The 22,483-nt window shown below is 55.9% G+C and overlaps 1 protein-coding gene across 2 annotated transcripts in view; it reads right to left on the bottom strand.

The window, feature by feature from the left end:
- UMODL1 (uromodulin like 1) overlaps positions 1-22,483 on the bottom strand; it is a 53,219-nt gene that overhangs the window by 16,021 nt on the left and 14,715 nt on the right. The window contains exons 7-14 of one of the 2 annotated variants that reach the window (XM_037043022.1): positions 16,507-16,761; positions 15,585-15,697; positions 13,932-14,151; positions 8,066-8,203; positions 6,356-6,928; positions 5,032-5,289; positions 3,072-3,184; positions 265-478 (exon numbers count right to left, since the gene is read on the bottom strand). In XM_037043022.1, coding sequence (XP_036898917.1) covers positions 265-478; positions 3,072-3,184; positions 5,032-5,289; positions 6,356-6,928; positions 8,066-8,203; positions 13,932-14,151; positions 15,585-15,697; positions 16,507-16,761 — 1,884 coding nt within the window. The remainder of the gene's footprint in view (positions 1-264; positions 479-3,071; positions 3,185-5,031; positions 5,290-6,355; positions 6,929-8,065; positions 8,204-13,931; positions 14,152-15,584; positions 15,698-16,506; positions 16,762-22,483) is intronic. The other variant, XM_037043021.1, reaches the window with a different exon arrangement.

Here is a 22,483-nt window from a genome sequence, read left to right as displayed (position 1 = left end):
ATCTCTGCGAATTCACCAGAAGGTGTTCTCAACCCTTAAACCTCCAAACAAACAAACAAACAAACAAAACACACACACACAAAAGCAAGACAGTGGCAGCAAGTGAGAGGAGGGTCACATCTGTCCCCACCTTCATCTGAGGCAGGGAAGCCCTGAAGAGGAGGCACGTGAGCGACACCTTCCAGAAACAAAGGCAGTCGCTGGGCTCCCTCGGCCTCTCACCCCAGCCCCAGTGACCCGCCACCAGGCCCGACCTCCACGTACCCCACAGGGAGGTGTCCCCACTGACCACCTCCAGCAGAGAGGCATTCTGAAGGGCAGCGAGGAACGCGGCAGACACTTCCTGGACCTCCAGGTCCGCGAGGATCAGCAGGTCAAACTCCACCACCACACTGCCGTTGGAGATTCGGGTCACTTCCACCTGCACCCCGCCCGTGTCCAGGTGCTGGCGCATGGTGGGCGACAAGGACTCCCGCACCTGTAGAGAAATGGAGCTGGTGAGAAGAGCTACCTGAGAGCAAACAGGGCCCTTGTCCCGAGGCGGCTCCTCCGGGGCCAGCAGGGCTGGCCTTGGCCAAAAGGTCAAAGCCACAGGGCAGTCTGGGCCCACTCCCTGTGCCTGTGGGGTCTGAGATACTGAGAAAAGCCCGTTTGCCCTGAACCAGCCAGTCAGGGTGGGGCTGGGTATAAAAACCCTGCCCTGGGGCTTGTCACTTACAGGGGGCTCACAGCACCACTAAGGATCTGTCCCATCAGCTTGGAGCCACGGCGGGGCCCGGGGCTGAATGAGCAGTCATAGGGAGGGATACCACCTCCCTTGCTTTGTTTTTTCTAGAACAATCTAGAACGTTACCCCTCTGTTCTTCTCTGCCTTTCTAAAAACTGCTCCCTCACAAGCAGCCCTGTTGGGAGAGCCTGTTCCTGCCTCTCAGAGGCCTGCTTTTTACTCCATCACTTTGGATAGCACCTTACACCAACCACGATATCGCTCCAGTGTGGCCCTTCACGGCTGACATGTCCATGGAGACACACGACACAGTGGTGCCCAGTAAGGAGTCCGTGCAATGGAAATCTTCTGTGGCAAAGTGCACCTCCAGGCTCTGCTCGCAGAGAAAACGTGGCCACCTCTGCACTGTAGGAGGTGCTCAAGGCACAGTCTTGGGACAGTCAACCCGAGCAAGTCCCCTGTCACCCATCAGAGGCTGCAGAGGCCCAGACACCAAGAGTTGCCTTCAGGCAGATGGCTGACATTACTACCATTCGTTCGGTCAGTCAGCTCTTACCTACCACCTATGTCTGTCTGTCTGTCTGTATCTATTTATCTATCTGTCCATCATCTATCTATCTATCTCTCCCTCCCTTTCTGTGTCTCTTTTGCTCTTCTGGGACTTCCTAAGAGTCACCTGTCAGTCTTGGACTAATGTTACTGTTACCTTTAGCTGATTTTCAAACCAATCTCAAACCAAATTCCAAGCTCCTTGATAGAAACTTACAAAAAACAGGATGCTAAATTATGCCACAACTTCTCAAAATTTGTCTTAAAATCCTACATATAAGTGGCACAATTATTTGCTATCCTGAAATTCTAGATAAACAAACAAAAAAGAAGAAGGAAAAAAAAGCCTGTACCCAAAATAGGCAAAAGAGGAAAAGGTTTAAAGAGGAAAGATTAATTGAGACAGAGCAGAAACAGAGCTCCCGCACGAGACCACTAGAGCACAGTGGACGGGTTTTAGTGTTTGCTTAGCATCATGGGTAACGATCATTAACCCAAAAGGAGACGGATGCACGAATGCATCCAACCACCGCCAACGCTGGAATCCACGCACGGGGCCAGGATAAACAGTGGAATCCCAGGTCCCAGGAGCCTCGGCTGGACAGTTCCTGGAGGCGGCGCGACTGTTTTATCACTTAGCGACGCTGGCTGGGTGAACAGAGCCAAAGGTGGGGACACTTGCATTGCTCAGCTGCCACATGGCAGGACACCCCACCACGAGACAGTGCGGCCAAGCTCCCGCTCCTCTGGGTCGTAAACTCCCAGAAGAAGGAGAAGCTGAAACACATGAGATTTTTCCCTGTGCAAATAAGATCACTAGGCTATGACCAGTATGCTCCCTATTCACCCAGGGGTAATCTAACCTCCAACAAAAAGGACACTGAGAATGTCACCTGACTACACTGCAGCAACACAGTGTCCTGAAGAATGCTAACGGGATGGCAGAGGACAGCCCAAGGCAGAGTAGGAAAAGTAATTTTTTTAAGCCCAGGGGTTCTGGCAGCACTGGTCACAAGAGTCCAAAATTGAGAACACCCGTATGTCCATCAAGGAGCGAATGGACAAGCAAAATGTGGTCCTCCCACATGATGGAATATTATTCAGCCACTAACAGGAACGAAGTTCTGATGTTGCTGCATAAACCCCGGAGACGCGATGCTCAGTGAAAAGAATCCAGACACAGAACATCACATGTTGGATGACTCGGTTTCTGTGAAATGTCCCAAACAAGCAGATTCAGGGACGGAAAGCACATTGGTGGCTGCCAGGGGCGGAGGGAAGGGGGGATAGACAGTGACTGCCAATGGGTCGGGGTTCTGGGGGTGGGTGGGTGATGAAATGTTCTAGAATTAGAAAGTGGTGACAGCTGCACAATTTTGCAAATACCAAACTGAGTTTTGTGGTTTCTGAAAGAAATCTCAATTTTCAAAAAAGTGTTCTTGTAAGGCAGGGGCGGGGCTGTCTGCTTCAAGGGGTCCCACCTCAATAAAGGTTCCCCCCAACAGGGAGCTGTGTGAGCAAGGGTGCAGTGGAGGAAAGAAGTATGCCCCCTCTGCTGATTTGTCTGCTTGGTGACAGCCCCTGAAGTGTGCCCCCTCTGCTGATTTGTCTGTTTGGTGACAGCCCCTGGGACACCCAGGCACCACGCCAGAGCTGGAAGTCCCAGCTTCCTTCTGAAGACAGGCGTCCGCCTCACCTTTGGGTGGAAGTCCTGCTTAGCTGCAGGTAGGATTCCACCCGCCTCCCTCCCTCCTTCCCATCCCACAAAAAAATAAGGGCAATTTCACTGACTCACCATCCTAAAAAAGAGTGCTAGGAAATCCCGGGACTCCTTGCTGCTGGTGTTTCGGAAGGATTCTGAGTATCCGACGTTCGCTATTCTGACCTTTCCACTGAGCTTCTGGCCAGCTGCAGGAGGAAGCGCAAACTCATTTGCAACAGGAATGTACTTGGGGGAGAGATGATCATGTTCGTCTTAATGGCAGCATTTCCAAGTTGGCCGGGAAGGATATTAAACTGAGGCCGACTTGGGCTCTGCAGAGAATTGGAACAGCGCCCAGACTGGAGGACACCAGGACAAAGCCTGGGGACAGAAGGAGAACCTTCTGGAAGCCCTGGAGGCAGCTCAGCCCCCACAGCTTGTTCCTCCCTGCCTGTGTCATCATCTGTGCAGAGCGTGTCCCGGAAACTTACCAGCGAGGGAGGACAACTTGGAGAGTGAGACAAGGCACTAGTAGCTCATCATGCCAGGGCCCCGGTGCACACCGGCCGTCCCTGGCAAACCCAGACATTGGTGGCCTTGACCTGCCTCACTCAGACCCCACAGCCCACGACAGAGGGCCCGGGGTCCTGACACTGCGCCTTTTCTCCCTTCCCTGTGGCCCTGCCCCTCGGCAGGGTCCGGGCAGCGGCTACTCTGGCACCGGCCAGTTCCACCTGCATCTTTTCCTCCGTGTAGGACTCCCTGAAGTGCCTGTTACAGAACTGGCCCGGGAACGCAGCCTGGCCACATCCGCTCCGGCACAAAAGCCGTCTCAGTTCTTACTCAGCCCTTCACCAGGTATTTGGGAAGCCCCTGCCACGGGCCGGGCTCTCCCATCAGGAACTGAGAGTCCCCTCCCCAGGAGCTTGTGGTAAGACAAACCACAGCACCGTTTCACTACGTGTTCCAGACTGAGCCCAAACCCTGTGTCCTCAGCATCGCTGCCACCGCTGTGACTGAGGGCCACCACTCCAGACTCCCAACAACTGGAATGTGCGGCCTGATCGTAAAGACATCTGGAGCAGGACAGGTGCATGGGTGTGAGCGGACATGGCTCCACCTCGGGCTCCCAATGGGAGCCCCTCCCTCCAGCAGGTGAGACCTTCAGAGGGCAGACTGACGCTGACTCGGGGCTGTCCTGCCTGACTGTCCGGCCGACGGTGGCCTCCCCTTGTCCAGCTCCCACAAACTCACCCAACAGCACACTGAGCACCTTCCCTCTGCTTCCCAGTCATGGCCAATTAGAACATTAAAGCACATAAACAAAAATTCTAAACTTTTCTGAGTGCACCCCTGCAGGTGCGCACCCCACCTCGGAGACGGCCGCCATGGACTCCCAGACAGCCACCCAGATTTGAGGACTGACTGGCAGCATCAGGCTTGCCCTTGGCTGTGCAGGGAAGTTAGACATTCAAGAAACTCTCCGGGCGACCAGTGCTGATGAGGAGAAAAGAGGAGCTTTATCTGGATGTATAACCATGGTCAGCCATCAGCCACACCTTATCAGAGCCTACACGTGATTGGCCCGATTCTACTCCCATCCCTCTCGCTCTGCGGCCCCCAGGCTCTGGGGACATCATTCACAGACTGCTGTGGGTCCAGCTGTCTACTCTCACTCTTCCTGAAAAGCAGATGTGGGTCCACTGAGAGTGACAGAGGTCAGAAGGAACAGGCGACACCCGATAGATCTGCACCACCCACGTCTTCCCACACGCAGGACGCAGCAGGTGTCTGCAACTCCCGGGCAGTGTCGGGAGCTCCTTGTAGCCCTGACTCTTTGCCCACCATCACCCAACCCCTTTTCCTAAAATGAGCCACCTACTATCTGACATCCCATGCCAGCCGAGTGTGAAGTGAGCCAGCTGTGTCCTCGTTGAGAAGCCAATGGACAGTCAGCAGCCCGCAAGTAAATCCAGCCCCTTCGAACATCTTTTCCATGCATTTTCCCTCCCTTTAAGAGCCAATGGCGATTAGTGTTTCCGAAAGCCGTTACCTGTCCTCACTTTCAGGTGTGCTGTGGCACTGTCTCTCCCACACGCTCTGGCCACTATCTCGACCAGGTGCAAGACTCCGGGCTCCAGGCCCCACAGCTGCAGACTCGCGTTCCGGGTCTCCAGGTGCACAGTGGGGCTCCGAGTGGACATCAGCGTGAGCTGGAAAATGGGGCGCAGGGCGAGATCTGCCACCCACGCCACGTGAAAGCCAGTGCTGGTCACATTGGAGACTGTAACCCTTCCAATGGGGGCAGGAACTGGGAAGTGGACATAAACGCCAAGATTAAAAACTCACATTCTGAAGAGAAAGGAGAGGAGGAGCTTCACCCAGGGGGAGAATCAAATGCACCACTTGGGACCTAAGACGCCCTCAGAGGACACCAGCCCCAAGCAGTCCTGTGCAGTCTTCTCGCTGCAAGCCAAGCACATGATGCAGGATGCCTGGATAGCACCCCAACATTTCGGTTTGGGGGTCTGTCTCTAAGGTCCCTGGACTAACTGAAACGAAGGCCTCTTGAGCAGGTTGTGGGCGGTTCCTCCAGAGGCCCTGTCTCCCTCAAGCCCTGGGCAGACACTGAGGAGTCAGCAAGCTGGCGTCACTGGCTCCAGAACCGTTCTTCCGGGGGCCTGGGGGCGCGTGAGAGCACAGGTTTACTGGGGCTTAACAATTCCGTCCTGGAAGCTGCACGGCTCGGGGAGGAGACGGCTTGACAGCTCCAATCACTGAGACGCCAGCCAGAGTCCCGCCAGCAAGGCCGCCAGGCCCTCTCCTGCACAGAGCTGTCACCTGTCTCCTGAGCTGTCACCCAGGGGCCTTGGCGATGCCCCAACCCTGTCGTGTAACCTGTAACGTGTAACGTGGAGCTGCTGGAGTCAACACAGCTGGGGTCAGCGCGGCTGGGGGGCTGCACAGCGGTGGGGGGGTTGCAGAGCTGGGGTCAGCGAGGCTAGGGCGGTGCAGGAATGTCGGAGGGGCCCAACACTGCTGGAGGCTGTGCCCTGCTGCTCACGGTGACACGTGCCCCACATCCCCTCCAGATGCCTGAATTCTTGCCCCAGCTGTTGGCAGTTGTGTGGCTTCAGAAGGGGCGGGGAGGGCTGGAGAGAACAGAGACGGAGTCTTGTCCTGACTGGACCAGAAGCTGCCCAGGGACAAGGCTGCTCTGCGCCTGGGGGCACAGAGCCCTAACCTGACAAACCCGCCTGAGTGTTCCTGAAGGAGCTTTGACCCGACAAGGGCACGCATCTGTGCCCGACATCTGTGCCCCTGGAGCTCATGCCGACCACGTGGTCCCATTTGTCCCTAGGACTCCAGGCACTCACCACAGGCTGGGGGCTTCAGAGACGCGGGGATGGAGGCCAAGGGCAGGTCTGGGGAGCTGGAGCGTCCAGGGTCTGTGCTCTGTGGCCTTGTGGGGTCCAGAGGTGCGGGCAGTGTGCCCCACGTGGGGAGGCTGGCGTGCCACACGTGGCCCGTGGGGCCCTCGGCAGAGCTGGGCCAGGCATGTGGCTCCGTGGTGGTGTTCCTCAGCAGCCATTTGGGGGTGTCCAACAGGCCATCCACGGCCCCAGGAACGGAGCTGAGGGTTGGCCTGGGAGCCCTGCTGGCCGCCCACTGGCTCGTCCCCAGACCTGGGGCCTCACGGGGCTCACTCTCCTCCACACCTTGCCCTGTGCTGTTTCTGTCCTGCTTGACCATGCCACTGTCCCCTCTCTGGGGCGGGGTCTCTGGGGTCTGGGCCTGGCCCGCTGCAGGGGTGCCCCATGGGTGCCCAGGGCTGGGTGACGAGGCAGGGGTCTCCAGGCCAAGGACTGCCGCTTCTGTGCTGAGAGCGGGGGCTGTTACCCCTGTCACCAGGGACTGTGCGCCTTCCGTGGGGCTCACCACGTCACCTGCTGAAAGACATCCACTCTCACATGGGGCGTCTTGTCCAGACACATCTGAGCAAAGCCCACCAGACACCGCCCACGAGCCAGAGCCGCCTGGGTGGGTCCCGAGTGGGCCCTGAGTGGGAACAAACGCTGTCTCAGTCTGTGACTTTCAACGTTTAGTGTGGGTGTCACCCAAGCAACCCCCGTGGAGACCCAGGAGCAGCCTCTCCACATAATAAATGAGGACACTGAGACCCCGAGAGCAGGGGTCCACGGGGGTCGCTGCTGAACCAGGACAGGGATGCAGGCCTTGGTTCCTGCAGGCCTCCAGTAAATTTAACCAGCCCTTGGGAAGGGGAGCAACGTCCCCAAATGTGTGCTTGGGGGGGGGGGTGTGGTGCTGGATGGGATCACCCGCCTGCTGGACATCACGTGACTAAGAAGCAGACGGGAGAAGAGAAGCCTCCTGGATGGGAGGAGGCGGGACCACATGCACAGCGGGTGAGGAGCAGCGTTCCTTGCCAGGGAGCAAGTCAGGCCACAGCTTCCAGCTACAGGCCTTCTCTGGGCTGGCAAAGGGGGCTGAGTGCCCCCACCGCCGCCCGCAGCCAGGGTAGACGTGGCCAGTCCCCCCAAGCCCTGTGCATCGGCTCGGGCCTCCTCCTGCCTCTCGCCTTAGCCCTCCAGGCAGCCCCACCAAGTGATCAGAACGGGCCCTCCAACAAACTCAGGGAAGAGCTTTTTGGTCCCACATCAGGGCCTTCTCCACACCTGCCTGGGCTTCTACAGCCTCTTGGGCACCAGACACCCCGGGGAGGGGTCCCCTCCTTGGGGGCTGCATTATGACTCTCGTGAGCACATTTGTCCATAAAAAAAAGAAAAATTATGTCTTAAAACTGCACTGGTATAAAGATTGGATTCATTGCTGATACTGGCTATTATGTTAATTTCTTTTCTCTGATTTTAAAAGAAATTAAAATGAAAATATTTCCATGGGTTCCTAACAGTATGGTGGGCCCCGGGCCCTGGGCCCTGTGCCCCTCGTGCCTGATGGAGAAGCGGGCCCCACCCCATGCCCAGGTCCCTGGGTGGGAGTAGGGGCAGCCCAGAGCTGGGGGGAGGGGAGGGGAGGGGAGGGGAGGGGAGGGGTGCAGGGCGCACCTGCACAGGCCCGGCCAGCGTGGGAGGGGTTAGCGTCCCTGGCGGTCAGGCAGCGGCAGGTGTAGGAGCCCTCCAGGTTGATGCACTGGGCGGCCGGCGAGCAGTCATGCTCCAGGCTGTCTGCACACTCGTCCCAATCTGCCGGGGAGGACAGGGAAGGACCGGAGCCGGTGAGAAAAGGGCCCAAGGCTGCTTAGACAATGGCTGGAGACAGAGCAGAGCTCCTCCTGACTGTCTTTGCAGCAAATGAACCAGGGGATGAGGCCAGGACTGAGGGATGTGCCCATAGTGTCCAAGACCTTTGGGAGGAGGCCTTGCACAGACCCTTCCCCAGAAGCCTGAGCTTGAACCAAGGCCACAAGCTAAGCACCTGACTGCAGTGACTCTCGCCATTGGCTGAACTGAGAGCAAAATTTAGGGGTCGTTGGTTTCTTTTGGAGGCATTAGCACCCACAGGAGAACGTGTTTCTTCCTTGTTTATTCTTTGTTCTAAGACACAATCTCTGTGGTGTGTCAACATCCCCTAACAGTTAGTGTTTCGAGGAAGAAATAGGAAGACGAGTGAGCCAGATGTCCAGCTGCATGTGACCTGAGCTTTCCCTGACACGGACAGGAATGGCCCTTGAGCTCCTGCTCTGAGAAATGACTGTAAAGGCCCACAGACTCCATGTCACCAGGAAGCCCTGACCCTTCTGATCTGGGCAAGGAAGAATGTGAGATAAGTCCCCACCCCTGCAAAATGCCCCACGGCCCCCAGCCCTGGCTCAGCCACCTGTACCCCATCCAGCCCCACCTTTTCCAGTCAGTGGGCAGCCAGGGTTTGCATTAGGCCCAACTGAGAAACAAAACTCATCGGGAACACCATTCCCTTCTTTCTCTCACCCTCTCCTCTCCCCTCTTCTGGACCCCTGGGACCACCCCCCCCCCACCCTTGCACCTGGGTTAAGAAAGAATCTGATGGGCTTGTGCATTTTCGCTCATGACCCATTAATGAAGTGTTACATGCAACAAGGATGCTAGACTCAAAGGAATATTTCAAACTGACTTTCCAGCTGGGAGGAGCTGGGGTGGGGGCAGTTTCCCACACCCCTAGAATTTCATCCTTCAACCCAGAGCCAGCTCTTTGGGTCACTGCCTGGCCCACCTCCCCTCCCCCCAAGGAAGCAGGTGGCCCTGAACAGAGTCACCTCTGCTAGCAGGGCAAGCTGGGGCCCCAGGAGGAGACTGGATTCCCTGGGTGGGAGTGGGCTGCAAGCCCCTTCTGCACATGCCTCGCTGGAGCCTCAGGCTGAGCACCCCGACCCACACCCAGCAGGCTCAGGCTTGGCTGGGATTCAAGTCAAGATAAGGGATGAGTTCAGTTCTGTGCAAAGAAAACTCTGCAGCCGAGGGCTCAGACGCCCATTTCCTGGTTTTCAGAGTTGCTTCACGTGGTCTTCATGGAAGCAGCTCCCTGGAGACCAGCAGACTCACTCATCATCAGCTGAGGCAGCACTCACACACACACACACGCACACCCCTGGCCTGGGCTCTTTTGCAGACAGGGCCCTGCTGCCCCGGCCCGAGATGTTACTGAAACCCTGCCTGACCTGCAGCCTGCAGGCAGCTCCAGGGTGCTGGGGAGTTGGAAGTCAGGGACAGGGCCAGGCTTGCCCAGCAGCAGGGCCCTGAGGAGAGCAAGGTCCCAGTCGAGTCCTGGGCTCAAACCTGCTGAGCCCCTGGTGGCTATTTTTAGTGCTGGTGACCTCTGTAGCCTCTTTCTGCCCCCCCCCCCCCCATGGCACACAGTTCACCAGCAAGCCCGAGCAAAGCGGCCCCACTTTGGCCTCTCATCAAAGCCCAAGGCCAGGCGGTTCTCCAGGTCAGAGGCAGGAGGCCAGTCTTCGATCAGAGCTGCCAAGCGGCCCTGTACCTCCTGGACTGGCCAGGAGTCCCAGGGAGGAGGCTGTGCTCTGCTCTTGCTGCCCTGAGGCTGGGACAAGGGTGTGGCTCACCTCCCATGAGAAGGGGACAGCCACCTCAAAGTTTTGACTCCTGATACATGTGCCCCCACCCCCAGGAATGAGTTGGGAAGGTCTAAAACCAGGCCCTGGGTCCTGGGAGGGGCACGCTCCTCACAAGCATTCACACTGGGGCCCAGGTGCCCCTTTGGAGGTGAAGTGGGGGCCAGAACCCTTGTCTCCCCTGGGGACCAGCATCAGATCCCCACTTGAGGGGAAATGCATGCACGGAGAACCTGGCTGTAACAGCACCACACCCTGAAGCTGGACAAAAGCAGCGCCATTGAACGTAAAGAGAGAAAGCCCATAGCTGCAGACCGGCGGGGTGCGGCACTATGGACAGTGGCAGTCTCAGGGCCACCTCCCTCTGCTCATGTCCCTCCCCCGCTGCCTGTGTAACAGCAGGGAATTGCAACCCAGCACAGTGTTCTGACATCGTTTCTGTAAGTGCTGACTCTAATATGTAGCTTATAAATAGCATGTTTGTGTAAGAATCCTAGGAACTAACTTCAAAAGATATGGATTCTGACCTTCTGTCATTCCAGCTCCGGGAGGTTTGCTGACCTTCGACCACAAAACCAGGATGGCAGGAAGCCAGGATGACATAGGCCAGGAGGATGCACACCAGACCATCGCTTGACCAGTTCCGCTCCTTATCGGAGTGGACTGTGCTCGTCTGCACGTAGAGAACTTTGCAACCCCCTCCCTTGATCTCTTTGCTCTGCTTTCCCTCTCCCTCCTCATAAAAACCTCTGCCTGCACTGAGAGGTGGAGATGGGCTTCGAGACGAGAGTCCCCCATCTCCCAGGTCGCTGACATCTGCATGAATAACTTCCCTCCTCTCACCTGCACCTGGCTCACCCGTTTGGCTTTCACTGTGGCAGGTAGCAGGACCTGCGTTTGGTTACAATTTTTGGTGAGCCATCCGCACAGAACCCTGAAGCACAGGGATCTTCATGGAGGCCTCACGGAGGCCCAGTTGGTCATTGTCACTTGAGAGCAAATGCGCAGCCTGGTCCTTCCCGGGAGCAGACCCCAAAGCACAGGGGAAGCAGGGGCAGGAGAATGGGGGATGATGGGAGGCAGCAGGTAGGAGCCCCTTGAGTGGGAGGACCAGCGGGGGCTTAGGGGACCCGGGAGGACCTTCCAGGCCTGAGAACTCACCTGTGATGTGGAAACTGGTCCTAGAAAAGAGCCGACCTGAGATGTGGCCACCTTCTGCAGGCCCCGCCCTGTGCTAAATCCCGCACCCACACTGTGCCTTCACTGACACAGCAGCCCGAAGAGGCAGGTGCATGGCAGTCCTCCCATTTCCCAGGTGAGCGCACAGAGGTCCAGGAAGGTCAGGTCTCCAGGGCAGGCTCCACAGTGAAGGAGTGTCAGGGCTGGGATTACAACCTTCCTGCCTCACGGCAAAGCCAGGAACTACCTGCCATGTCACACCACCTCCCTCGGGGCACACTGAGCAGGACCTGGGCATGCTCAGCATCTGGGCCCCCAGCACAGGGTCACCCCTCCTGACACATGGCCCCCCACTGACCCCAGGATGGAGGGGCCTCAGGGACACGATGACATCAGGACAACGTGACCCCCTCACTGCTGGGACACACTGACTCACAGGCAGCAAGTGCCCCCAAATGATTCCAGAACGCTCTGGTGATGCCAAGAGCACCCTTTCTGTGCGAGCCACAGAGGAAGGGTGCCCTTTCCTCACCGGTTTTCTGCAGACTGGCAGTAAACGTGCTTCTCCCCCTGCTCCCAGCCCTCGGGGCTGGGCCTCTTGGGAGGGGACAGTGCCCTCCCCACACGTGGGCTCAGGCCTGTGCTGCCACCACTGCAGGGATTGTGGCCCAGAGACAGTCCTGCGGGCTCTGGTGTCAGAAGCCAGTGGTAGCTGGGTCAGAAAAATCTGCACAGGCAGGACACCTCCCCCACCAATAAACAGCCCGAGGCCTCTTGGTCTGGGGCCAAGGACAATGGCCTGCACAGGGGAGCCTTCCCCCAGCCTCCCCGCAGCTCCAGCATGAGTTACGCAAGCAGCCCCTTGTCGGTCAGGAATGCTGCAGGGCACGGGTCTTCTCTGGGCTCTTCCCATCTGAGGGGCCCCTGCAGCTCCACTTTGGGCTCCTTCAAAGCAGTTTGCTGAGAACCCGAGCATGTCAGCCATGCAAGGTGCCTCTTCTTCCTCTGTGGGAGTTGTCTGAGGCTGCACAACAAGTTACCACAAGCTTTTACCCTGGCTTAAAACAGCAAAATTCAGCCCTGACCATTGTGGCTCAGTGGGTTGGGCATCATTCCATGAAATGAAAGGTCACCAGTTTGATTCCCAGTCAGGGCACATGCCTGGGTTGCGGGTTTGGTCACGGTTAAGGTGCATAGAAGCAGCAGCTAGTCAACGTTTCTCTCTCATGTCAATGTGTCTCTCCCTCTGTTTCTCCCTCTTTTCCCCTCCTCTCTAAACAACATCTCTCCCAGTGCTAGAGGTGGAAGCCCAAACTCCAGGCGTCAGCAGGGCCAGGTTCCTGCCGAAGGCTCCTGGGGAGGGTCCTTTCGTCCCACTCTGGGAATCTAAGGGTTCCTCCGTTTGTGACCACACCACCCCATCTTCACATGGCCTCCTCCCTGTGTCCCTACACCCCTGTGGCCTTCTGACCCTTCTAAGGCCACTTGCCCCTGGATGTAGGGCCCACCCAGATGCAGAATGATCTCAGACCCCACCTCAGAGACCCTTCTTCCAAAGAAGGTCCCATTCCGAAGCTCTGTGTGGACATCTCTTTTGGACGCCACCATTCAACACGCTGCATCGTTTGACAAAGATCTGGAATAACCCAAGCCCTGGGGCATAAGGCCATCTCTGGGAAGCGGTGGATAGCTCCTATTTGGTCTCAGGGGGGCCCCAGGGGCACAGGCCGAGGACCCACCCACAGCACACCCAGAGCCTGCCAAGTGCAAAGAGCCACTGTCATCTCCATCCCCGAGGGGCTAAGTGACAGAGCAAGCCCTAGGCTCAGCAGGCAGGCGTGGCTTCAAGTGTAATACAGGGTTGGCCTTCCCTGCATTCTTGGGGGCCGGGGGACAGCAAGCCAGCACAGGACAGTGCTCCAAGGAGACGACACAGTTCTTGGTTCCAGCTCCCCTGGGGGCCAGCGGACGCCCCTCCCACAGACTGAGCCCCAGACAGGCTCCCTGACTTAGGGAGTGAGGGTGTCCTCGCTGCTCCAGGCAGCCATGTCTCTGAGGCTGGAAAGCAGAGCCTTCCCTACTCTGCGGTTCTCTCTCTCTGCCTCTGCCTCTCTCCCTCTCACCCTCCCTTCCCCTCTTCCCCCATCTCTCTCTGTCCCTTGGTGTCTCTCTCACACCTTCCCTTTCCCCCTCATCTCTGTCTCTTTCAATGTCTCTGCACCTCTCTCTCTCAGTCTCTTTTCCTCATCTCTGACTTCCTGCCTTGAGGCAACACCAACTACAATTGTGCAACATTTGGCCTAATGGAACAGACCCCCCTGTCGGTGAGTCACACAGGGCGAGGTGGGGCCTGGGCTGACACAGACACAGTAAGCTCCCGTCCTCTTCCCCTCATGGGCCCTGCAGCCCGGCTGCACTCGGAGCTCTGGGCCTATGGTGACCAAGTGACACCTCTGAGTGCATAAGCTCCGTGGGCCCTTTGGGTCACTTCTCCCTTCCGGAACAGCAAGTGTGAAGGACCCGGGTCCTGGGCCCCGGATTCGGGGCAGTAATACAGAATAAAGATTCGAATTTCATTAGCCTTATCTTTCTTTTGGAATAAAGTCAATGTTGACCCCAAATACTGCAGCATGGGCATCAGCGCACATCTGGGAGGCACACTCGGGCGCGGGGAGGGGACCTACCTTGCACTAGCGTCCCCGTCCGGTCAATGTGGAACACCGTGCTCGCCCACAGCCGCGGGAGCATGGGGGCCAGCGTGGAGACACCCACGGGGAACTCGGGGTCCTGCACCGTCACTCGGAGCTTCACGACCACGCTTCCGGCCTGCAGCGACACAATCCGCAGCCGCAGCTTCCCCCTCCTGTGCAAGTCGGACACGGCCGGCGGAAAGGCACTCTCGACCTGGCCAAGGAGGGGCGGCAGCCACTCGTCAGGGCTGCTCTTCCAGCGACACCGTAAACGAGGCTGACAGATGGGGCGCAGAATCCATGTGTCCCCTTCACAGCCACGAACAGGCAGCTGGCAACCAACCTCTTGGGGCAAACACCCCAACCAGGCTTCCCCTGGGGCAGCAGACTGGGTGCTTGTGAGGGGGACTCACGGGGCCACGGCAGCCAGCCTACCTGCCGTGGAGCCTGGGACAGATGCACAGTGCATCCTGGGGGCCCCGCAAGTCGGTGTGAAGGTCATCGATGGGACAGAGAGGCAGAGGGGCTGCTGGGTGGCATGATGGAGGGGGCAGGTGACCTTCAGGGGCCGCCAAGGAACAATCTCGTGGCTATCTGGTGCTGCCCCCACTTACAGGGCTGTATCCCCCCAGGAAACACAGGAGCCAAGCCAGAGACTCAGGGTCCACTCTGCCGGAGGGAGGGAGACACCCGTCTCACCCCACTTCCCTATCACACAGCTCAGGCACGCTCTCGAGTGCCACGGAGAAGAGCAGATTCTCTGAGGCGGCGGAGAAGCCAGGTTTCCCAGTAAGTGAGTGCTGAGAGATGCCCCTCCTTCTGGCCTCTGTATTTCCACTCTTTTTGCCAGAAGAAGCACTAACTGCTCTTTTGTTTCAGAAGATCTTTCCAAGACATTTGCATGGTGAACGGCCTGGGGGGAGAGAGCCTTCAGGCCCCCTCCTGAATGAAGGGCACATGGGTTCACTGTCTGATATACTAATGATAATGTCTCTTTACGGAGGGGGGGAAGTTTGCTCATAGCCCGTCACAAAGGTTCAGGTGCCCTAAGACTGGGGATCACCTGCTGTGATGCAGACCTACTGTGTGTGCCTCACCCACCTGGGCCCCTCAGAGTCGCCCCTGCCGGCCTTGGGGACCAGAAGGGGAACGGGCACCAATGCTCATGCCACCTGCTCCGCTGGAAAAAAGTCCTTTGCCTCTGACCCAGGTGTTGTGTGTTTCCCGCCAGCATCCAGGCCCCAGGAACAGGCTAACTTATTAGTTCGCAAGAAGGGTAAAATCTTAGACCCTTCATGGCTCCCTACAGTTTACGAAGTCGCTTTTTTCTCTAATTCACCCTCTGAGGGTGTAATGTTTGCCACCGGGCTGGCTCTCCCAGGCTGTGTGCTGATGTCCGCCTCTAGCCAGAGGGACGCAAGGGTGCCCGGCCACTGGTAAGCGCTTCCTCAATAAAGCTACCCCAAGTGGGCAGACAGTCCCCCCTAGGCCCCCGGGGAGGGAAGTGCAACAGAAAGCCCAGCTGCGGGACCAAGTGGTGTCGACTGTTTGAATCAAAGCCACATATTCCAAAATAGTCCGGCCCCAAGTCTGGACTGATTTCCCCATAAATGGAGAGGGGAGCACTGTGCCTGCCCTTGGCTTTACCTCTTGGAGCAGCTGCTGGGAGAAGCCCCGGTACTCGGGGCTGTCGTGGGTCAGCAACGATTCGGTCAGGGTGCGGTTCAGGATCCTCACAGTGACCCCAAACACACGGGCAGCTGGGACAGACAGTCATGCAAATTAGCTGAAATCCAGTGATCCCACATCCCCCGGTTTTCTGTCCATGTGTTTCATAAAGCCTCCTCTTTCAGGAGTGATTTTCAAAAAACAGCTTGAGTCCTGCATAACCCAGGTGCCACCGTGGCTGAGCAAAGGGGAACTGGAGCCTCAGGGCGGGGCAGAGTCAGCCGCCTGGCAGAGTCACACGGGCCCCGCCAGCTGCCTTCTGCACACCGGGATCCCCAGCCCATTCCTACATGGTGTTTGTTCCCAGAGGTGCGGGGGGGGGGGGGGGCTTTTTCACAGCACCGGCATGGCGGGCACAGCGTCAGCGTGTCCACGGAATGAGGTGTGCTTTGTGAAGATGCTGCATGGTGCTCAGGCCTTGGCTTGGGGAGATTATGCACACTCAGTCCTGTGGAGGTGAGTGTGACAGAAGTCTTTCAATGAGTACAAATCACCACCAGCCTCTACCTCACCACTCTGCGGCCTCACACTATCTGACTGCTTTACAAGTCCTCTAGACTGTATTGCAGCAGGGGTCCCAGGGTGCCCTCAGCAGCGCAGGTGTCTGACTTGGCCACGGCAGGATGTGGTGGAGGGGATCGAGGGAGCCTCTGACCACTCAGACACTGCGCAGAGGACACACTGCGCCACGGCCCCATCAGGACGGGGGTGTGGGGGGCAGGCCCATGGCTGCCCCTGCCCGGCAATAAGAGGTGCACCGCTTTGAGTCCCTGGGGCCAGCGGAACCGGGATAGAAAGGCCAGCTCACAGGTGGCATTTGGCGTTCAGACGAGTGCCTTACCAGTTCTGACGGTCAGCGTGGCGGTGACGTTGGTCCCGCACGCCTGGTAGCTCATCCTCACCCCATACAGCACTCCAGCCTCCAGTCCAGTCACCTCCACGGCCGTCTCCTGGGTCCTGGCGCTCCTGAGCAGCTCTGCACCCTGGTACACCTGCACGTGGAAGGTGCGGTTCTGCGTGCCGTTTAAACGCCAGGACACGTGGAAGCTGCTGCTGGTGACATTGCGGATCATGTAGTCTCTGAAGGGAGGGCTGTCTGCGGACGCACAGGAAGAGAAGGTTTCGGGGGCGTCAGAGGGAGGCGACAGAAGTGAAAATCAACAGGGAGGGCTCCCAAATCGAAACATTTCGCTGTGTCTGTACAGCCACCAACGAGGCAAAAAGCCAACCTACGGAGTGGGGGGAGGTATCCGCAGATCATATATCTGCTCAGAGGTTAGTGTCCGAAATATGTATGGAACTCATGCAACTCAATAGCAAAACCCGAATAATCCAATAGACATCTTCCCAAAGATGTACCGATGGCCAACAAGCACAAAACGGATGCTCAACGTCACTCACCATCAGGGAAATGCAAATCAAAACCACACGAGACATCACTGTGAACCTATCAGAATGGCTGCCATCGGTAAGACAAGAGGTGCGTGCTGGCGAGGTGTGGAAAAGAGGGAACCCTGTGCACACTGTTGGTACGGACCCGGTGGAAGACAGCGTGGGAGTTCCTCAAAAAATCAGCGATTCCGCTTCCGGGAATGTATCCATAGGAAACGAAACGACCGTCTCAAAGCCCGCCCTGAGCTCAGCGCTCACTGCAGCAGCATCCACGAAGGCCAACGTGGGAACAGCCTCAGCTGTTTTTGCAGCTGGGTTGCTATGGTGTGTCAGGGGCCCAACTGTATTTCCCAATATTCGTAGGTTGCAGTCTTAACTCCCAGTCCGTCCTGATGTGACAGTATTTGGAGACGGGGTCTTTAAGGACACAGCTGAGTCAAAGTGAGGTGACAGGCTGAGGCTTCTGTTTTTATACTGAAATCGGTGTTTGGGGGAGCAATATTCCCATAAGCACTCTAGTACATAATACTCTACTACAACAATTAGTATATATTTTTAACACTCAAATGTAATTAAATCTCTTTTTTGAAAGGAAAATGCTGGCCTACAAGAGGCACCTGGGGTATATGAATTATGTAAAAAGTAGGCTGGCCCTCAGTCCAGGCACAATAATTTGTACATCAGAATTCGAGTTCTATAAAAAGCTAGCCACAAGGATGTTTTAAAAAAATCTTTTGCAAAACCACAGTAAGAAGGAAGCAGTTAAAAAGCGCCTGACATTCCCCCAAATTCTTCATGTAAGAATTCATAAAACATGTTTTCTAGTAGCGTGAAAAAAATCTCTTTCCAGACAAATGTATATGTTTCCTTTCAGTAAAAAAAAAAAACCTAAAAACTGTATAATTCAACCCTCTTCCATTTTCACCTTGGCTGTCAAGAGGCTTAGAACAGGTTTAGTGCCTCACCCTAGTCCTTCGACTCCGCCCTTTGTCCTCCTCCAACTGAGCCCTGAACTGCCTTTTAAAAATGGAGACGCCCTGTGTACACATGCTTCCCTACTGTGAACCCCGGCGGGTCCCCCTCAGAGCAGGTGGAGATGAACTACTGGAGGCTTATGAGAACAGCGTGCCCAGCCCTCCCTCCCCTGCCGTACGTGGACAGGACTGGGGACCACCGTCTGCATTTGCGCTGCTCCCTGATACCTCCCCCAGGACGGGGGCGTAGAGCGTGTTTGAAGAAGATACAGCTGACCTGGACAGACTTCTGCCCTCCAGAACGGGAGGGAACACATAAAATTCTGCTGTTTTATTCTTTTTTTAATAATAGATTTGATTGTTTTCTTTTCCTTTTCTTTTTCCCCTTTTTCTGCTGTTTCACACCACCACCAGCGGTGTGGCGTTTTCAAACAGCAGCCACAGGGTACGAATCCACCCGTCTCCTTTACCTAGTTTCCAAGGCAGCTGTGGGCTGCACAGCAACTCGGAAAGTTCTTCGTGTTGGGGCAAAATCAGCCAGCTTCAGGCATAGTAAGGCTAATCCCTCTTTTGTAGGGCAGAGCTTGAGACCTGTTAAACTGGAAAGAGTCCTTCTGCCCCTTACACTTGAACTTGGATTTTAATCCTTCGTTAGTCAGGAAACCCTGCTTTCAAGGCCCTTTTAGCCTTTTCACGACCCTCTTAAAATGTGATCCTAGGAAATAACACCCAGTTCTGGACTCTCTGTGATCTGAGGACAGCGCTGCCAGGCGGCCCTCCCCATCCTTCCCCTGNTTCACACCACCACCAGCGGTGTGGCGTTTTCAAACAGCAGCCACAGGGTACAAATCCACCCCGTCTCCTTTACCTAGTTTCCAAGGCAGCCATGGGCTGCACAGCAACTCGGAAAGTTCTTCGTGTTGGGGCAAAATCAGCCAGCTTCAGGCATAGGAAGGCTAATCCCTCTTTTGTAGGGCAGAGCTTGAGACCTGTTAAACTGGAAAGAGTCCTTCTGCCCCTTACACTTGAACTTGGATTTTAATCCTTCGTTAGTCAGGAAACCCTGCTTTCAAGGCCCTTTTAGCCTTTTCACGACCCTCTTAAAATGTGATCCTAGGAAATAACACCCAGTTCTGGACTCTCTGTGATCTGAGGACAGCGCTGCCAGGCGGCCCTCCCCATCCTTCCCCTGGGAACTTGACCTTTGTCTCGGTGAAGCACACTGGGTTTCCTGCACTCGTGGGTCTGGGCTTTGTTTTTTCTGGGCAGCCCTGTCATGTCTCTGGTGAAGGAGGAAGAGTCCTACTGGGGATGCTGCCTCTCCCAGGATATCCGTGTCGGGCTGTTCCTCTTTAACCTTGAGCCTGTCCCCCTGACCTCTGACCCTTGTAAAGGTAGAAATGCCGAGGATCTGAGCCAAAAGTCAGCGTTCTGTTGGGGATGAGGAGTCTGGGCTCCTTGGTGGGCTCGAGAGACTGCTTTCTGCCAACCTGGCTGCCTCCGGAGTGGGTAGCCCTGCCCCGGCCAAGTGCAAATTCAGCAGACCTTTCTTCATGGAGCTGAAGGAAGGGGGCCGTGTCTGAGGCAGTTGGGTGACCCTGAAGACAGTTCCACTCTGTCCTAAAAGCAGAGTGTGTTCCTGGAATGTTACATGCCAACAGAGCGATATTTCTTCTGGTTTCTGTTTTGGGCAAGAATCTTGCTGCCCTGCGTGTCACTCATTGAATGACTAATTTCACAAGAAAAGCATGTGAAATTTGTGCTGTATTTTCCACGGGCTTGTACCTCTAAACCATTCCAGCAGATTGCTCATTTATATTAGCTTCTAAATTTAAAACATGTGCTGCTTCCCTTAGCAATATGCAATTGGAATTCACCCTTAAGTTCCTGAGCTGGCAACGTGGGATCCGCCTTTTCTGCCCTCTAAGGGGTGAAGTCGGGGGTGGGGGGGGACAGCGGTCTCTGCCTGTGCTTACCTGCAGGACGGCCCTTTATCTGGAAGGAACCTCCCAACTCAGTAGCTGAGCAGCGTAGTTTCAGTAGCTGGATTCTGATCTGCTACCCTCCACGAGGGACCGGACTCTGCCCCCGGGGGCACAGTGCAGGCATTCTAAGAATGGTCTAGTGGGGGTCTGGGCAGAGCCTTGCGGGCACAGTGCTACACAGACCCTCCAAGTCATGAGCTGCACAGTGGAGTGTCTTGTTGCTGAGGTGGACTGGTAGATGTTGCCACCCGACTCTCCCTGTTCCTTCACTAGTACCAAATATGCGTCGAATGTTTACTCTTTAGCAAGTACAGGGACTCTCTGGCAGTGACCAGGAGACCTGCCCCTCGGAGCTCTGTCCTGGAGGAGGCAGAGCATTCCAGTGGATGAAGACTGACCCCGGACCCCCCCCCCCCGGGTCCTCAAGGGGTGCTGGGAACCAGCTCCTCCCCAGCATCACCTGCAGCCTCGACCCTCTACCTCCCTCCTCAAAGGCAGAGCAACAGGGGTCGGTAAGGACCTTGCACTCGGTACACTGCTCAGTTCTGGATCGCCAAAGGAGAAGGCCCATGGCTCCAGACCTCTGCTCAGCTCCTGACCCTTCTCACAGGTTGGGGAGGAAAGGGCACCACACCGTGACCAGGGGCAGCCCGTGGGGGACGCACTGTGGGGCAGCTGCCTGGTGGGGCGGTTCTAAGGATTAAATAGATGACATTGTACAAGCGCTTGTGACTCTAGTGCTAAGCAGCTCTTGGCCGTATTGTTATGAACAAAGGGAGGGTCCTCACTATTATGGTCCTTTAAAGGGGATACAGGACGTGAGAATTAAAATAAGTGATTCAAATGCGATTATAACAATATTGCCTGTAACTGCTTCATGATGTTCATGAAAGTTCTAGTTTCTGTAGCAAAATGTTGTAAGCCACTTCCATACCCCCCATGAGGCAAATAGCTGAGACATCGTATCACTGCTATACAACATCACTATTACTCAACCATCGAAAATTAGAGTTATGAAGACCAGGTTGTTTCTTGGAAACCTTTATATGACATAATGGTGAGTGAAGAGAGCACATACACGACTGCATGCAGAGTAGGATTAAACAGGGTAGAAACCCTGGAAGGGAACAAGGAAAAATAGAACAGCTTGCCAGCATGTTGAGACTGGTGTGACTTATCTTCCAACTGTTATTAGAATGGTGCTAAAAGGATAAAGCAGATTCTGCGGTGACAAGAGAAACTGTTGGTAGCCAAATTGACTAAGAGGTGTCTGCTCTAGGTGCTGGGTCCATCAGAGTCCCATGTGGCAGCCTCCTCTCCCACCAACCTCCTGCCTGGGGTTTACGCTGAGGCCTCCTCGGGAGGCCTGGTATTTGTCTAGCAGACACGCCCCCCATGCCTGCTGTGCCCCCACCAGCCTCCAGTCCCAGGATGCAGCCGGAACGGTGCCTCCCTGCCCCCTGCCATGCCCCAAGTCACTTGGCTTGGGGTCAGCTGCTCCATATAACAGGAAACCCCTTGATAGGGAACATCTATGGTACATCAGGCCCAGGGCCCTTCGCTGTCTTGGCTCCCCCATCACGAGTGTCTGAGCCTTATCCTCAAGGCCATGCCATTATTGAGATGGCAGATGGGACCTTGGCCATCACAGTCCTATGCCAGCCTTGTCTCGGCAGGGCCTGCAACCATTCAGCAGCCTTCCTGATACTCATGGAAACTTCTGCTACATCTCATTGGCTAAGGTGAGTCACATGACCATCCTACCTGCAAAAAAGGTAGGGAAGCATAGTCTTTTCACCTGACATATTTCCACACAAAACTCAATGTAAGTCTGTCACTGAAGAAAAAAAAGTAGGTTTGGGGTCTGCCGTGATCCTTCTATGGTATTCTTTCTTTTAAAGATTTTATTTATTTATTTTTAGAGCGAGGGGAAGTGAAGGAGAAAGAGAGGGAAAGAGAAACATCAGTGTGTGAAAGAAACATTGACTGGTTGTCTTCCACATGGGCCCCAACCAAGGACAGAACCTGCAGCCCAGGCACGTACACCGATTGGAATAGAACTGGCGACCTTTCATTTTGTGGAATGATGCCCAATCAGCTGGACCACACCAGTCAGAACACAGTCTATTCTTCGCCCAGCATAGTAGGAACAGTACCTGGCACATAGTAGGCACTCATCAAAATATGTCCCATAAGTGACTAAATGAATACATGATAACCTGATGCTCCCCGCCCACCTGTGCTTGCTGGAAGATTCCATCCGAGCATCTCCTGCTCACCACCCCAGCTGCGCCTGCAGCCTTGCTCACCTACAGACAGCCCTGCGGTCTGTGGGCACTGACCTTCCCCTGACCACATGCTGGCCACCGGAGCAGGTGCAGGTGACTAGCACCCCTAGCTGGAGAGGTCCTGGGGTTAGGGGAGAAGTTCAAGAGCAGCTTCCCCAAAGAGAGAAGGCTTGACTGGG

Source organism: Sturnira hondurensis, unplaced genomic scaffold (genome assembly GCF_014824575.4).
Source record: "Sturnira hondurensis isolate 20B ecotype Veracruz unplaced genomic scaffold, ASM1482457v3 Scaffold0003874, whole genome shotgun sequence".
NCBI lineage: Eukaryota > Metazoa > Chordata > Mammalia > Chiroptera > Phyllostomidae > Sturnira > Sturnira hondurensis.
This window is presented reverse-complemented; position numbering and strand designations above follow the sequence as displayed.